The sequence below is a fragment of the Heliangelus exortis genome, chromosome Z (genome assembly GCF_036169615.1).
Source record: "Heliangelus exortis chromosome Z, bHelExo1.hap1, whole genome shotgun sequence".
In the NCBI taxonomy this organism is placed as follows: domain Eukaryota; kingdom Metazoa; phylum Chordata; class Aves; order Apodiformes; family Trochilidae; genus Heliangelus; species Heliangelus exortis.
The window spans coordinates 54,777,105-54,793,706 of record NC_092454.1 but is presented as its reverse complement, the minus strand read 5'-3'; the positions used below and the strand labels follow the sequence as shown (position 1 = coordinate 54,793,706).

The 16,602-nt window shown below is 38.3% G+C and overlaps 1 protein-coding gene across 10 annotated transcripts in view; it reads left to right on the top strand.

The window, feature by feature from the left end:
• GRAMD2B (GRAM domain containing 2B) overlaps positions 1 to 15,785 on the top strand; it is a 39,326-nt gene extending 23,541 nt beyond the window's left edge. For 6 of the 10 annotated variants that reach the window (XM_071731927.1, XM_071731928.1, XM_071731935.1 and 3 more), the window contains 10 exons: positions 235 to 338; positions 4,431 to 4,526; positions 5,501 to 5,572; positions 5,691 to 5,771; positions 6,442 to 6,553; positions 8,172 to 8,294; positions 8,473 to 8,560; positions 9,033 to 9,131; positions 10,874 to 10,967; positions 14,556 to 15,785. In XM_071731927.1, coding sequence (XP_071588028.1) covers positions 235 to 338; positions 4,431 to 4,526; positions 5,501 to 5,572; positions 5,691 to 5,771; positions 6,442 to 6,553; positions 8,172 to 8,294; positions 8,473 to 8,560; positions 9,033 to 9,131; positions 10,874 to 10,967; positions 14,556 to 14,597 — 911 coding nt within the window. In that variant the 3' untranslated portion in view covers positions 14,598 to 15,785. The remainder of the gene's footprint in view (positions 1 to 234; positions 339 to 4,430; positions 4,527 to 5,500; positions 5,573 to 5,690; positions 5,772 to 6,441; positions 6,554 to 8,171; positions 8,295 to 8,472; positions 8,561 to 9,032; positions 9,132 to 10,873; positions 10,968 to 14,555) is intronic. The other 4 variants (XM_071731932.1, XM_071731929.1, XM_071731931.1 and 1 more) reach the window with 4 other exon arrangements.
• The last annotated feature ends 817 nt before the right edge of the window (positions 15,786 to 16,602 follow it).

Here is a 16,602-nt window from a genome sequence, read left to right as displayed (position 1 = left end):
CTATTTGCATGTTATGTCTTTCAGTCTTTGTCCTTGAGATATTCTGAGCCTAAATTTAAGCCTGTGAAATCTTCAGAGCTTGTCAGTATTAGTTGAATTTACCAAATATTTCAAGGTTTCATAATGTTTATCAACCAGTATAAACCCAAGCATATTATGGCTTTGAAAAAAGAGCAAAACCAAAACCAATTGGTAACAGCTGGCTTAGGATTATGGAGTATCTATTTGTTTCAGGTTTTACCTGTGCTCTCCAGAAAGAGATTCTGTACCAAGGAAAGTTATTCCTTTCTGAAAATTGGATTTGCTTTCATTCCAAGGTTTTTGGTAAAGACACTAAGGTTAGTAAAATATGTATATACAGAACAGTAAGTAATGCTATTCTTTAACAATTTATTCATTACCAGAAGTTCACATTGTTATGCAAGGCAAGAGTACTAATAATACTTTTATTGCAGCCACTGTTTAGAAGCAAAGCCTGAAAGTCACTTTAGAACTGCAGCGCTATGATTGTTAAAGATCATGTCTGTCTCTTAAGTATTTCAAGTCCAAAAAAAAAATGTAGGTGAGAGGAAAAGATCTGAGATGCAGTAGGTAGGACAGTTCCAAGCCCATATAGCACAAACTGTACAGAATATCTCTCTTGGGGTAGTGGAAAAGAGGAAGAGGAGGGAAGGCCAGAAAGAAGGACTACAAGACTGTAGTTGGGGAATTGGAGGAAAGGAACAAGCATATTAAGACAAACAAAGGACATGAACTAAAACAGCCTTCTGAGTCAAGTAGCAAAGATCTTTGAGGGATTCCTCTACCATTCTCATGTAAACAGAGAATGAGGAAAGAAAAAAACATTTTGCTAAGTTTTTACTTGTGAGCTGGTAGTAAGAGCAGAAATGGAACACGAATGGTTAGAAGATCCTCATTTTCTTGGTACAGATATGACCCACCTAAGGCTTGGGCTCTCTGTGGTGAATTATATGCATAGGACTAAAAACAAACCCTTTCTGAAAAGATTTATGCTCTGGTTCTGTTGATTTGGAGGTTTGGAAGTGGTTTTCTTGGTTTACATAAAGTCTGCTTTGTTTATAAACTTCTATGGGGAAACAGCTCGATTTGCTGTTGGGATTTCTTTGGCTACTTTCCTGAGTACTTTATTAAACCAGGGTCCTGGTTAGATGCAGACCTTTGGTCAGTGAACTGGATACTGAAATGGTTTAGGAGTTGACAGTGTATCATTTTTCTGATGTCACCCATTTTGATGTAACATGATCTATCTTTGAAGTGGCTTTTAAGTAGGTGGAAGACATTTAAAGAATACTTAAAATTATTAAAAACATATGGTTCATAGTCACCTTACAGCTTATTGTGTATTACTGCTTGGCCCAAGAAACTGAGTTATTGTTGATTCTTAGTTAATAGGTGCTATTAGTCATAGACAGTACATTAATGCAGATGGTAACTCAGTAAAGCTATGTGGTACAGACAGGTAAATCAGAATTAACAAATGGTTGGATGCTGACATTCATAATCAGTAACAGCTACATTGACAATTAATCTCATTAAAGTGAAAGTTGCGGTACTTGAATCTCCTGTTCATCACGAGCAATTGTGACTGCTTCAAACTTCAGGACATCTTTCTGAATCCAAGCTAAGATAAATGTGTAGAAAAATCTAGAACTATACCAACTAGACTAAAAAGACATGGGAAAGAAAGATGCAGAATTATAATGATGTAGTACTAGGAAATTATCTTTGTCAACAGGGTTTTAAATGCAGAAATACGTACACATCTATGTTTATGATGAAAAGTGGATAGATATTACAAGATAGGGTGGAGTGGACAGTATCTGCAAATGTAGTCATAATGATAGTTCAGATTATTCAATTCTAAGTCACTGTTTTCAGAAACTATTGAAAGAGAAATGAAGAATGAAAGGGACAGGCCTGATCATTTACTTCCAGCTGGCATCCCTCTACCACTGTATCACACATTTAAAGCTTTTTTTCATTCAGATAAAGCAAGCACAAGCTTTTAGGGATACTATCAACAAAACAAAAAACAAAAGACAAAAAACAAAAAAAACAAACAAACAAAAAAAAAACCCCAACAAAAAAACCACACAAAAAAAAAAAAAAAAAAAAAAAAAGGAAAACAGGAATATCAAGATTGTCATGGAAGAGGGAGAAGGAAATTCAGCTTTACAGAACAGGAACCTTTTACCATTCAGATGCAGCATCAAAGTTTCCAAGACAAAAAATGTTATTGATTACAGCTTAAAATACAATTTAAGTATAGTGATGAAGTGTTTTGTTCTGTGAAATAGCAGATCTGCACGTTCTAAGCAATTTTTCAATATGAATTCTTCTCTCTGCATAATTTTTTTTATTGAGAGCCCTGCAAGCCAGGAGATTTGGATCTGCAATGTAAAGACCGTGCTTATTCAGAAGTAAAAGATTGCTTCTGCAGGACTGAATAGGCTTTGGAAGATTTTGATTTCTTTACAGGTAGTTCTGTTTTGGGTATATTTGTTGGCATTGAGTCTTCCCTGGAGCTAAATATTGTCTTCTGTATTTTAGTTGCTTTCCAAGTTGTCTGCAGGTACATTTGTTTCCTAAAATAATTATTACTCCACATAGAATTAAGGTACTTTGCAGTGATTTTATCATTTTAATCTAATGCTGAGATAACAGTGCTGTAAACCAGTACTTAATCCCACTTAAGTACACTTTAGTCTTGGTTACAGTAATGTTATCCATCAAAACAGCATGCAGTAGAATGCCATTAGCATCTCTGATTTAAGGTTCTTTGAGGTGAACTAAACCAATTAGAAGAAGTCTGAGATGTTTTTTTTTAATCATTAGTATTAGTAGGATTTCAGCTGGAAAATCTGGTTTGACTTTGTTTTGGTTTGTTGCTTCATTATTTATTTAAAAAAAAAAAAAAAAAAAAAAAAAAAAAAAAAAAAAAAAAAGGAGATGCAGGTTCTCAGCTGACCTCCTGAGGATTCTGGGTTTTCCCATCAAACACATATTGTAGCTGCTCCCTTCTCCCCACTCACAGAAAAAGCTTTTTTGAGAAGTGTTGCAAAAACTTTGTGGAATGATACATATCCAGTTTAAGATGAAAATTCACAGTGGAGGACCTGTTTAATTATCCATCTTCAGAATACTTGGCTTCAGAAGCAGGGCAAGTAGAAATATTTTAAAAATTAATGGAACAAATTATGACCAGATTTGTGGATTCTTAGGCCTGGCCTGGGACCAAGAATAACTAAGATTACATGCTTTGCATTGGGTTGGGTTTTTTTCTTCTAGAACACTAATAAAAAACAAAAGAGCAAGTTTCTATTCCTTAGATGACAAGCAGATACACAACTAGCCATTATTAAGCAGTCACTGGCAGTCTTGTACTCACACTGAGATACACAAATACATTTTTTGTTACTTGGATCAATTTTTCATTTCGTGACTTTGTGTTACTGTTCTAAACAAAAGTTTATAAGGTTATATGAAATGCTGTACAGATTAACTTCATTCCACTTTTACACTGGCATTTTTTTAAATTCAGTGCTATGGTCACCTGTTGAACAATCTTTGGACACTTTTCCTTCCAAATTTCTGAGGTAGTTGTGACCATGTGTGTCAAAAGGAATTTTTAACAGAAGCTGTATCCTGATCATGTGTATCCAGGATTATTGCATTTGCCTTATTCGCTAAGCTCTAAGCTTTTGAACTGAAAGTCAAACCATCCTTTAATAGGGGGTATACAGGAAGGCCCCATGTAGAATATCTGAAGTTAAACACTCTGAAACTTAGCAGGCATTAACCTAATGGACTTGGATGTAAACACAAAGCAGGAAGGCAAGTTGAGAACTTTTCAGTGTAAGACATGTCTACTTTTCATGTAGACAGCCTGGATGGCACACACCAGAATCAGTTTAAGTCACTGTTTGTGTGGATACTGACTCTTTCAACATCAGTGAAACAACAAGCTGTTTGCTCAGCTGCTTATTGCAAACTAAAGAATCTGTAAGTGGTGAGAAGACTTTTATGCTCATTATTCAACAAGCCTCTCTGTCTGATATATTCTGAAATGTTTGGTTTCTAAACATAGAAGCCTAGCTTTTAGACTAGCTTGTTCTGTTGTTAACTAACCCTGTAGTCTTATAAGAGGCTGAAGGGATCAACTAAGGTTGACACAAACTAGATCCTGGATTGCCATCTGACAAAAACACAAATAAAACCAGTTAATAATAAGTAAAACTGTACCTGTTCCCTGTGAAATATTCATAATCAGGAATGTAGTGTAGAAATCTGTAAGTGTTGAGTGTTGAAGGTCCTGCTTACCACAGTTGGTAGGCTGGCTCCTTGTGAAAGAAAATGCAGACTTGTGTGTGCATATTGGGACTCTTAATACAACACTGATCTTCTTTCAGATTAGTATACCTGTGCTCTCTGTGACACTTCTGAAAAAAACCAAAACTGCCCTTCTTGTGCCAAATGCTTTGATCATAGCAACAGTCACAGACAGGGTAAGTACTGGTAGAGGATGAAGCCACTGCACTCTATCTGCATCTTTTTCTTTTCTAATTTTTTTTCTTTTCTCCCTACTTGTTGGCAATGATATGAGGGATTCTTGAAGGTGCCTAGTGGCCATTTAGATGGCTACAGGAATTGGTTGCATATCGAGACCCTAGAGGATCTGGATTTTTAGGGAATGATTCTAGCTGCTTCTGCCTTCTCGCTTGAGACAGGCAAGGGCTATCTTTATTTCTCCTCCTAACTGCCTGTGGTTTTAATTTGGATCTTCAGTAATTACAGCTATGTAGGACTTGATGAGACAATAAAAGAAATCTCTGGTTGCCACCTGCTTTCAATAATCTATCATTGGCTGTTCTCCAAGACTGCCATGTAGTGGTACTGGGGGAACTGAAGCACCTGGGTCAGGAAATGCATGCACAGAGGGTTACCTGACATATTGACAGCTCTGACAATATTCTTTCTTTTACATCACCAGCAATACCTTTGATGCACAAAATACTGTTGGTTATAGTGAATCTTAGGAATAGAAATTGCATCAGACAGTAGAAAGTGTGAGTATCCTAAGAGCAGCTTTAGAATCATCACATTTTGATAGCACAAATACTTCTGGAAGAAGGAGTCTGTACAGAAAATGAGTTGCAGTTTGTTTTTTTTTTTCTACAGAGTAGGTGAAAGTCTTTCAGACTTTCAGACATACAAAGTCTTTTTTTAAGAAATAAAAGAACAGATCTGGAATATGCTGTGGTTCCTGCAACAGAACATAGTAACTTTTACACGTCTGCTCTGTGTTTCTTGTGATTAATGTCAAGGGATAGGCTTAGGAGGAGTGGAGTTTTTTCCTGCTGCATGGAGGTTCTTGAAAATAGTTACTGAACAGTAAAACCACCTGGCAGTTTTGTTTAGATAAAAGGAGGATTTTACTATATGCCTTTTCTCAAATAGTTTTGGAACTTTTGTTTTTCAGTACATGTTTGTCTCCTTACTCTCCAGAGATACCACCTACAAGCTATTAAAATCCATCTGTAGACATCTTGAGGTAAGTACTAATATGAGAGAAGATGCTATGTAGCTTTGTGTTCATTACTACTGCTTTCCTGCCTTTTAATGCTAGGTAGTTTCTGAGTGTGTTCCTTGTTACTGCTTCCTTTTTTCAGGATACAGGCATGGGCAACAGTCCAAATCCCTCTTCTGCAGAAAACAGTTTCAGGGCTGATCGTCCTACAAGTCTGCCCTTGGTAAGTGGCTTAAATGTTTGTTCTTTTGTTGCATGGCACCTTTTGTTGCAAGTACTACTTAAAACGTCCAAGAAATGAAACTGAAGTAAATTATTATACCTGTTTCTAGAACTTGCATTGAGTCTTTAACAATAGGAACCACTGGGAATAATTGGCATGGGTGTAATTTGATTTTATCACAGGCAATATATACTCGTGTGCATATGCTTTGGATATATTCCAAGGTCTCTGTGCTCTAAATATCTCTCTCTACCAGTCAGGTTTCACTGAGCACAGTACTGGCTTACAGGTGTCTTCTTCCTCTGCCATGAGGAGTTTTTTCTAGTGTTTCTAGTTGCAGTCCTTCTTCTGACAGTTCAGACATCTGAAAGACTGTGCAATGATGAGACTCTAATTCTGGTAATGCCTGTCCTGGCGTTCTCAGATGATCTAACTTAATAGTCTCTTTCTTTTGCACACAGACTTAATCGCTTCACTTAAATGGAGGCAGAGAATAATGGGGATTATTTTTCTAACTTGATCTCAATATCTTCATATCAGAGATTGTTCCTGGCTAGACAGTTTTAAATCTGTAATTGTTAGATCAGTTTCTAGAGGGTTGTCAGAGGTATTAAGGTTCTTTTGATTTAGAACAAGGCTGAGCTTTCTTGTAACTCCTTCTCCCCATTAGGATTTCAATGAAGACTATTCTGATCTGGATGGAATAGTGCAGCAGCGAAGACAGGAAATGGAAGAGTCCAGCAGCACAGGTTCACAAACCCCAGAGCTGGAATGCTTCCAAGGTGAGTGGATTCATGGAGCCCGAAGAAAATGAGAAGAGTTTGGCACTGGGTTTGCTTCTGTCATCCCTTTCTGATGTGGAATCTATGTTGTCCACAGTGCTGGAGAATTACATGAGTTTTAAGGTCTTCCTCAAAGCCTCAATAGTTGCATTTCCATTATTATATCCCTTTGCAATTCATATTCTGGCAATGACATGGTCAGCATCAAATCTGATTTGTCAGTGCTGCCTGCAGCTGCAAACCCATACCTGTTTCCACGTCTCCCATCAGTTATGCTAGCAAAGATACAATGTCGGAAATGTTCCTCCTTTAAAAAAAAAAACAAAAAAAAACAAAAAAACAAACCCAGACAGTGCTCTTCTAAAGTAGTTCAAATCACAGTGAAACTTTTTTTAAGTTATCCAAATAAGGTTCTGAACCACGGTGGATTTTGGTTACCAAAAATCACTTTTTACATGTTCTTGTGATTTTGTTTTTAAATCCTCTTTCTATTCTTTTCTGTTATTAAAATAGGTGAAGATACTGTCCAAAGTTTGTTTTTCTTTTCTTAACACTACTGTTTGTAGTCTCCTGTGCCTCCAGTTCTTCACCTAACTAGAAGGAACGATGCGTAGAAACTGCACGTTAAGTTCATAAGTACAGCAGAACTTGTTTTATGTAGCACATGCTGAATGTCATTAGCAAGACCTAGGGCATTATTCTGCTGTACAATTAATATATATTTATAGATAATGTGTTGTGATTTGTGGTATTACTACAGGTTCCATCTTGTCAAGAAGAATTTGTACAACAAGAAACTTCTACCATTACTTTTGAATGTAATAGTATAATTTTAATAGCAGTTTTCTGTCATGTTAGTTTTAATTAACTCATCTTTTTTTTTGATGTATCTTTTGTTCAGTGCTAAGGTTTGGGGCTATTTGTATAAGCTGGTCTTTGGTATTTACTGTGTGTGTATTTTTAGTTGTTTGGTGGTTGTGAAGGAGTAACTAAATTGTGGTGTCATCGTATGCCACATGAATGTTTCTGAATGATGATTTAACTTGCTGTCTGACTTCCTTGTTGCTAATGACTACTTCAGACCTTTCCATTTTTCTTTTACACAATTAGAAAAACAATACCCAGTTAAAGAACCACCCTAGGAAATTCAGGGTGGATGGGATCGCATCTGTCGCATGTGATTCTGTTAGAGCAGTCCAGCTTCATTAGAGCAGTCCAGGGAGTGCAGGTAAAGCATGAACAAAACTGAGTGTGACTGGAATTTTCTGTCCCAGACATTTAAAGAAATTGTCTGTGTTTAGATAACAAGAGAGGTATAATCTCCTTTTTAAAGAAACAATGCAGCATCTCCGTTTGATGCTGCTATTAAAGTAGTTTGGAATCATTACTGTAGCATATGTAGTCTTTTTGAGAGATGACTTTCGTGTCTGTAACGTTTTTTGACTAGAAATAGAGTGATAACCTTCAAAGTTTGCACATGTTGCTATCTTTGCTGCTTTTTAGCCAAGTCCAGAATTGCACCTTTTAAAAACTTCCCTTACTCCCTGACTATCTTAAGCTATTAACAGCTTCCTTTAACTTCATATTTCAGCTTTACAAAAAATGTTGCTCTTGACAGATTATCATGTTATGGAGACAGAGACTCACTTGAAAGTTTCCAAGACTGAGGCAAAATCTGTCCGTTCAGATGCACACATTAAGCGTGGACCTGACAGAAAAGCCCAAAATAGTTCTCGAAATGGTAAGTCAGCTAGCTCAGGTAGAGTTAGTTGGGATAAGTTTGCATAGTTACATCAGTTCATGTGAATTGCAACATCTTTCTTTTTATCCTTTTGCTTATATCTGTTCCATCCTTCAAAGCACTGTTTGTATGCTGTGGTCTGCTTTATGAAAGTAACTCTTGGTTTCTTTTCTCTCAGGCCATTCTGAAGCCTTCAGATTCTTACACAAAATGAAGTCCCAGAATGTCTTATCTCTGAACCATGTGCTTATATTTTACGCAATTCTGTAAGTTAGCAATTAATACTAAGATTGTCAAACCAGTAGGATTTCCTTATGCTTACATGGAATAATATAATCTAAGATTGAGAAAAGGAAATTATTGGTAATTGTGGCCTGGATACTTTTCAAGAGTAGACATGCTGAAGCAGACTTACTTAACAGGCCCTCACTTAACAGACCCAAGGGTCTTTTGGCTCAGAAAATTATTAAAGAGTTTAACTACTTGTATATTCACTTGACATGTCAATATTCTCAGGCTTAAGATATTCATAACTGTCTGAATGCCTCAGATAGGTATTCCCAAAGTGTTCCCAAGAGTGATATCTTTATTATTCAACATTTTAGAAGTAACAGTTTAAATTCCTTTTAACATTAGAGTTGTCAGGTGCCTCTAAAGTTGTTGGGTTTGTTGTTGTTGTTGTTATTATTACTGTTAGCAGTAGTAGTATTTTATATACCTTATTTTTCTTTTCTACAGTGTTTGTGTATTAATATTTTCTACCTTCTACATGAGATATAAAATCAGTGTCCTGGAGGAGCGTCTAATTTCCATCACATCCTTTGATTCACATCAGGAGTAAGATACACTCTAAAATTCTAGGGTTTTAAAATCTTTTTCCATTATTTATCATGCTCATTTGTTTTCTTCAGAAGCCAGTGTGATACTGTGTTGTGCCATTGTAATGCCTGTGTTCTGTAGTTCCTTTATCTGTACTTCTCCTATCTAACAGCCACACATTTAAGACTTTTAGTATGGATGTAACATATCATGATTTACAACTGCCTCGGGACTGTTTCAGGTAGCTGTGAGTAACTTACATGTATACTGCTGAAGTGAGCAGTTCCTTTCCAGAGCAATGATTCTGTGGAAAAGGTGTAACTTCAGTCTTAATGTCATTTATTAGCTTACAATGACAGAAGACACTTCATAATCTTTGGGCTTGTTTTCTAAACCTTTGGCCTGCCTTTATCCTCTTTAGAAACTGATATTTTGTCTTGCTAAAATAAAATTTAAAAACCAAACAAAAAAAATCACCACAATACACCACAAGAGAGGGTTCTTTGTATAGTGGAAGGGGCTGTAGTTCCATCCTGTCATGGGTGTCATTTTTCCCTGTGTATTTATTTTTTTAATCTCCATGTTGCATGGGTAGGAAATAGACACATGTCAAATGGAGAGACAGTGCAAGGGTATGGACCACAGCAGTATTCCACTAAGTTTCCTATTACGGACTTCCTGTTTCTCTCTTAGGGCAGAAGGCACTTAACTGGATACTGCTAAGAATACTATTCAGTTTATTAAGGATTAAAGTTTGTATTGACCCTTCTCCCCTTCTTACATCTGATTTCTTTTTTAGTTGCTCTGAAAAACTTGGCTTTAAAAGTAATTCATAAATTTCATTACAGAACCTGCAGCCACATGCAGTGTGAGTGGGAATGCAGACAGCTGGAGAAGCATCACCTGAAAAATGGAGGGGGAGATAAAATTCAATCCAGAGTTGTACCCAGGCTGGCTGGAACTGTCTGCTAGCATTTCAGACCAGTATTCAAGTTATTGAATAAGAGGGCTTCTTAGTTCATCTTTCTTTGGTGACTTGTCCGTGATAAACAGGTCACTCTGACAGTGCACTTGTGGTCACATTGAGCAGTGACCATGATGCTTAGGGTCCAGCTGCTCCCAGCTGTCCTCTGTGCAAGGCAGTAGGACTTGTGTGTGTGTGTCAGAAAACAGAGGTAGGTTCTTGATAAAAAAAAGAATAGGCAGGAAGTAGTTCTTCACTTTCAACAAGCTTGTATTTGTATTTTAGCAAAAATGCAAAGAGAGGAGTAAACCTACCTCTACTAGTAGGCAATGTCAAAAAGCATTTTTGTTTCGGCATTGTTTTTATTAGCAGGAAGGACACTATGTCCCTCTTCCGAAGCACTCTTACACCAGAGTGTAAGAGTGACAAGAGTGTCCTCTTTTAAGAGGACAAGAAAGTCCTTTTTTCTGTTGTGTTACTCAAAAGGATGATCTGGTGTGCACTTCTACAGTGTCAAGGGGTTAGGCTTTTTGATTTCCTGCAAGTCACAGGATGTGGAACTCATGTAACTTTTCAACTTATTTCCAGGGGAAATATCTGTAAAGTTTTCCATCTTCAAATCTCTGGTGAATGACACCAAACAGTGTAGTCAAGAGTGCAAAAGTGACTTAGGCCTTTGTTTCTGTAAACAAGCACAGTTCACAGTGTCACTATTGTCTTGACAATCAGCATGTGTCTCTCAGGTCTGTTTTTTTTTCCTTTCTGTCACACTTAACTTCTTCATTCTGTTTGACAGACATCCAGTGCGCCAAGGTTTGGGATCTCATCTGCAAATTAATGCTGATGCCCTTTGTGATGAGTTAACTGCTAATATTATAAAATTGGAAAAGGTAACTTCCTATGACATAATACAAATGCCGATCCACTAATCAGGTTCTTTCTGAATTTCTATGGTCTGCTACTTGGCACTTTGAAAAGTGCCAAGTTTCTTCCAAATTTGATACCAGAAGCTGATGTGTTTTCCTTGACAAACAACTGGGCTTTGGACTGCAAATAGCCAAGTACAAGTACCAGTACATCTAAATGTTTTGCCTTGAGCAAAGACTTAGAACCAGGAATACTAAGAAACTGGATGCCTCAGGGCTGACATGTCTTTTTACTCTTTTTGTTTTTTGTTGCTCATCAAGACTAAAGATTCCAAACTTAACCTTTGTTACTGTATGATGACATTTTCTCTCTGGGGCTTTTATTTAAGTTGTTTGGGGGTTTTTTTATTAAAAAAGCAATGCTGGCTTTCATATGTAGTCAGCTTTGTCATCTGCCATGGCTGCAATCTGCCTGTTTCACTTGAGTAACACAAATGCTGCTGCATCAGTTGTGTAATTCCCTGTACTTGACCTTTTTACCACTCTCTCATTGCAAACTAAAAGCCTTTGCTGACTTAAATTGGAAACCTATGCAAAACAAGAGTAGGTGTGAGACTTCTGTTTCACTTTAGATGTTGCAGGGGGCTAACCTTGACCAGCAGACACCCACCCAGCCTTCTTAACAGGGAGGGGTAAGAAAATAGGAAAAGAGCTCATGGGTCAAGACAAAGACAAGGAGATTGCTTACCATTTACCATTGCAAGCAAAACAGACTTGACTTGGGGAAAATCAGTTTAATAGTGCCAATTTACATTGATTTATGAGAAGGAAGGGCAAATGAACAATAGCTTTCCTCCTCCTGTGCCAGACTCAACTTTACTCCTTTGTGCCTGATTCCTTGCTGTTCTCCCTGCTCCCCTAGTGGGACTGGTTGGGGGGCTACAGTCAGTACATATTAATTTACTCTCTGCTGCTCCTTTCTTCACCTCCTGTGGCATGGACTCATCCAAGGGCTGCATGTTTTTTTATGAAATAACTCTCTGGTCTGGTACGGGCTCTTTGTGGGCTCCAGTGGGGGCATCTCTGTCATGGAGCTTCTCCTTATCAGGCTTTGATGTTACTTTTCCTGTTTCTCACCATCTTACTCTACACCACTCTTTGGTGTTTTACCCATTTCTTAAATAACACTTTCCCAGAGGCTCCACTGTCTTGGGTGGGGAGCTCAGCTGTGCCTTGTGGTGGGTCCATTCAAGCTGTTGAAACAACTGTCCCTGCACGGTGCAGCCCTTGGCCTCTTCCCACAGCAGCAGCCCCTGCACCCCCGTGTCCCACCCCTGCCCCCAAACCTTGACAACTGCACCCAGTGCAGGTATATGAAATGTTGCATTTTGGGAACACATACACTGTGTAAGCATGAAAAAAAAAAAGTGGAGCCAGACAGAAGTTCCTTGAATTCCTATGTCTTTAAGTCACATGGGGTATTTTTGTCTCTGTTTCTAAAACTGAGGGTATGCCAAAGTCTTTCAGCACCCTTTTTTTCCCAAATCAAGTTTCTCAAATAGCAAAAAGCTACCATTACATGATATCACTGTTTACCTGTGTGGCACAGGTCTTACAAAGATGGCGAAAAAGAGACTTCTTCACCCCACATCTCCTCCGCCTTGGCTGTTGAAGTAATGCTGGCCTAACCCCTCTGTAAGCTGTGGATAATAATAATACCAATGGAAGGGGAAAATACTGGCCAGATGCTTACCAGATACAATCTTTAGCCCAATTAGGTCATTTAAGAGGGTACTGCTTTCCAGCTGTCTAGGACAAGCTGACAAGATGGTTCATAGGAGACCTTTGCTACATTCCAGTGGTAAGTTAGCCAGACAGCCCTTTGCAGCAGGGCTAAGGCACTTTACCACTCCATCATGCAGCTGCTGCTTGGAGGCACCATAAAAGGCAGCTGGATGGTCAGATCATTCAGCTGTTCCCAGAGAAATTACCTGCAGTCTTAAGTCATGGTTTTTTTCAGTTAGTGTCTGGACCCTTTAAGTCTTATCTTGTATTTACCAGATACTTGAGACAGTCAACTGCTGTGCATACAGGCTAAATGAGTATTGCCTGTAGCTGCATATTGCCACATCCCAGTCCACTCTAAAAGAGATGAGCTGTGGTTAGAACAGGATGTTTGATGCTACTCTTGCACTGCAAAACTAGCAGAAATTTGATAGTTTTATGTTCTCTGACCAAAGTTATTGTAATTGCTTAGCTGTTTAATATACCTTGGTGAAAAGTGCTAGCACAGCTGCAGCTGAGTTTCGTAGCAAAGGCAGCATAAAGGCTCCAGTGTGACTTACTATCTCTCCCCTCACTTCCTGTGTGACTGCAGCAATGAAGCAGAGTACAAACATTATCTAGGTTAAAACTAAAGATTACTCTTCAGTTAAAAAAATGTTCACTACAAAAGGAGGTTGCAATGACTTTTTCACTATGACCTTGTGGTTTTTACAAGCTCTGTTTTATATTTAGAGCCAAGGAATTACCAAGGCTTAGCAGAATTGTGCTTTGGCATTGAAGTGTATTTAACACGTTGCTAAAATGTACCATTTCTATCAAACGATAAAAGTGTAAAATTGGGGGAGGGAAAACATGGCCTAAACTTACTCATTCTTTACTTTGTATAGTAGCTTGTGAAAAGGAAATTCCTGTGTATATGTTAAGTGGCTCCTATAAAGTAGGTACTTCCTACTGTTTTCCCCAAAATTGCTCTTTTGAAAAAGGTGAGCATCTGGGCTATAAATCATAAGGTAGGACTAATAAGTGGTGTCCTTGAACAGGGAGTCCAGTGGCTCTTCAGTGTCTGAAAGGAGCTGTGACTAAACCTGCTGTAGCCATTGACTGCTGGTTACTAAGGTAGAGAGCACATGGGTACCTTACGCTAAGGTAGAGTACCATGGGATGTGACCCACTCTATTCTCTGCTTTTTGCTTTTAAGGACAAGGAGATAAAAGGTGGGTGAATAAATAAACTGTGTAAAGTAGGTCTCTGCATATCATCCTTGAGGATGTGGCTTGCTGGTATCACCTTCAATGTAAGCGAGAGAAGACAACCCACAATCAGTACACTAAATCTGGCAAATGGAGCACAGCTTCTCATGCTTAGGACACCTTATTTTGATGTGCACATATCACAGTCAGCTGTGTAGCTGAAGCTGTTACAAAACTATGTGAATTATCCACTTAAATGTAAGAGCTGCAGTTTTGAAGTTTGAGGCTGTTACTGGGTTTTGATGAACCTTAAAATAATTTGGTTTCTTGTCCCTTTCTTTTCAACTCCAGATTTTTTTCCATCTTATTTTCTCATACCTGATAGGAGACAGAATCTATACAAGGGAATTGCAGGAGATACTCCTAATACAAAAATTGAGTGTGCTGCTAGCTGTTCATAGCCAGCTATTTCCTTTGACTAGTGCAAAAAGCATTTTACATAAATACCACGGTATGAGTAGTTGTGACAAAATTAACATTGACACAGTATATTGGAAAGTATGTCTTGATGATTTGTTTTTCTTTAATACTGTGTAACACTTCCTCCCTTCCAATTTATTTTCTCTCTTTTTCTAAGATACAGAACAACTTAAAAAAACTACTTGAAGATAGCGAATGAAACGTCAGTGTTCTTGGACTACTTCAGACCTCATTCTTCTCTCTTGACAAACAGTTCCAAAGGAGCTCTGCTGGTCAGAGTTCAAAGTTCTTTATTTTCAGTCCAAGCCAAGCTTAAACTACTGTAAAGCTCATGTCATAATGCAGAACATCAGTTTATTCTTGAGCATGTATCTCTATGTTTTGAAAAAATACATATTTTGATCCACATGTATCTATGTTTTGAAAATAAGGGGATTTTGCCTTCTCTATTTTGTGTGAATTAATGGATTTTATAGCCTGCTTGATTCTAGATTTGCTTATATCAGTGCAAACGTGGTGCAGCTCCTTTTACCTCAGCATCTGCTTTCTGCCTATTGTCACTGAAGTCTAATGGGAAGCCTCAACTGAACTGTTGTGTGAATGAGCTGGTATTTGTCTTGGCTATGGTTATGGATTGGTGCAGTGCTCTTCATTTTTGTTTATTTGTGTCCTGGCATCCCAAAGGCCAGCAATCAGACACCTCTGAATTTGGTTATGTAAAGTTCTGAATGTTCTAGGTGTGCTCAATTCTCAGGTGCTGTAAAAAGGCTCAATTCCACTTCCTATAGCACTGCATCACCGCTGAGTGTAAGTTTCTACACTACTGGGCATTCAATTTCCATTCAAGTCAAGCTTGAAATATATATGGACTCACCAACTTACAGTCCAGTTGCTTATGAATAGCAGTATGGCTGTGACAACTTAGAACTGGTAGCTTTTTTGTCCACTCATACAGTCTCTGGCCATTAAGTTAATCAGTGTGAAGACCCTCAGTCAGCTTTCCTTGGAGTTGCCTGGGGTTTTGGTTAGTTAGGCAAGTGCAATATGTATTCCAGGTGAAGGAAATCTAATCTTGGTTGGTATGTGTCTCCAGGGGCTAGATATTTCCATATAATTGGTAATTGCTAATTAATGATGCAGTAATACAATCAGTAGAGTGAATGAAAAAGTGGACACCTGCTTTGTTAGATCATACGATTTTTTTCACCGTGCCTAAGATAGGACAACTGGGGATTTAGCTTTCTCATTTCTGTTAAGTTTTTAAAAAGCAACATTTAGGATGTAACAACTAGTATGTGGAACAGTATTGTTTATAATATGCTATGCATTTTATAACCATTTCTGTGAAATGTACCTACTTTGTTTAAATAAACTTTTTTTAAAACAAGCAACTCAGTGCAATAATTTGGATTACGCCAGTTCCATCTGTCATTTTTAGTCAAACGTGGTACTTGTGATCTGAGTAGGCTCACAGTACCTCACAGTACAAAGTTTTTGCAAAACCCAATACCCAAGAGCAAGGGAACTGCATCCTGCTAATGTGTTTCTCCTTACTCAGGGTCTTCTCAGTCTGCAACAGTGGGAGCCAATTTGGACACTAGAGTTGTGAGAAAATATTAATAGTTTTCTCAGGTGGCTCCTTCTTGAAGGATGTTCAGAGGATCATAAATCATGGAATGGTTTGAGCTTAAGGGATCTTAAAGATTGTATAATTCCAACCGCCCTGCATGGTGAGGGACACCTCCCACTGACCAGGCTCCTCCAAGCCCCAACCAAACTGGCCCTGAACACATCCATGAATGGAGCATAGTGGATATTTGATTGGGTATTGCAATATTGAAATACGTGCTATATGTGCTTTTTAATGTTCCTGACTGGCTCAAGTTTCTGTCTGCTCATGATCTGACAGAAATCTGTGATTTGACTGTTCTGCCTGTTGCATTCTTGCCTTTCCTTCCTCAGCTATCATGAGAAGGATGTCTGGAGGATAAAGTCTCTTCAGCCTCCTCACAATTCTCTCAGTCTCTTCTCATAGGACTTGTTCTCCAGACCCTTCAGCAGCTTGATCGCCCTTCTTTGAACTCACTCCAGCACCTCAGCATCCTTCTTGTAGTGAGGAGCCCAGAACTGAAAACAGTACTCAAGGTTCGGTCTCACCAGTGTCAAACACAGGGTCAAGATCACTTCCGTTCTCCTGCTGGCCA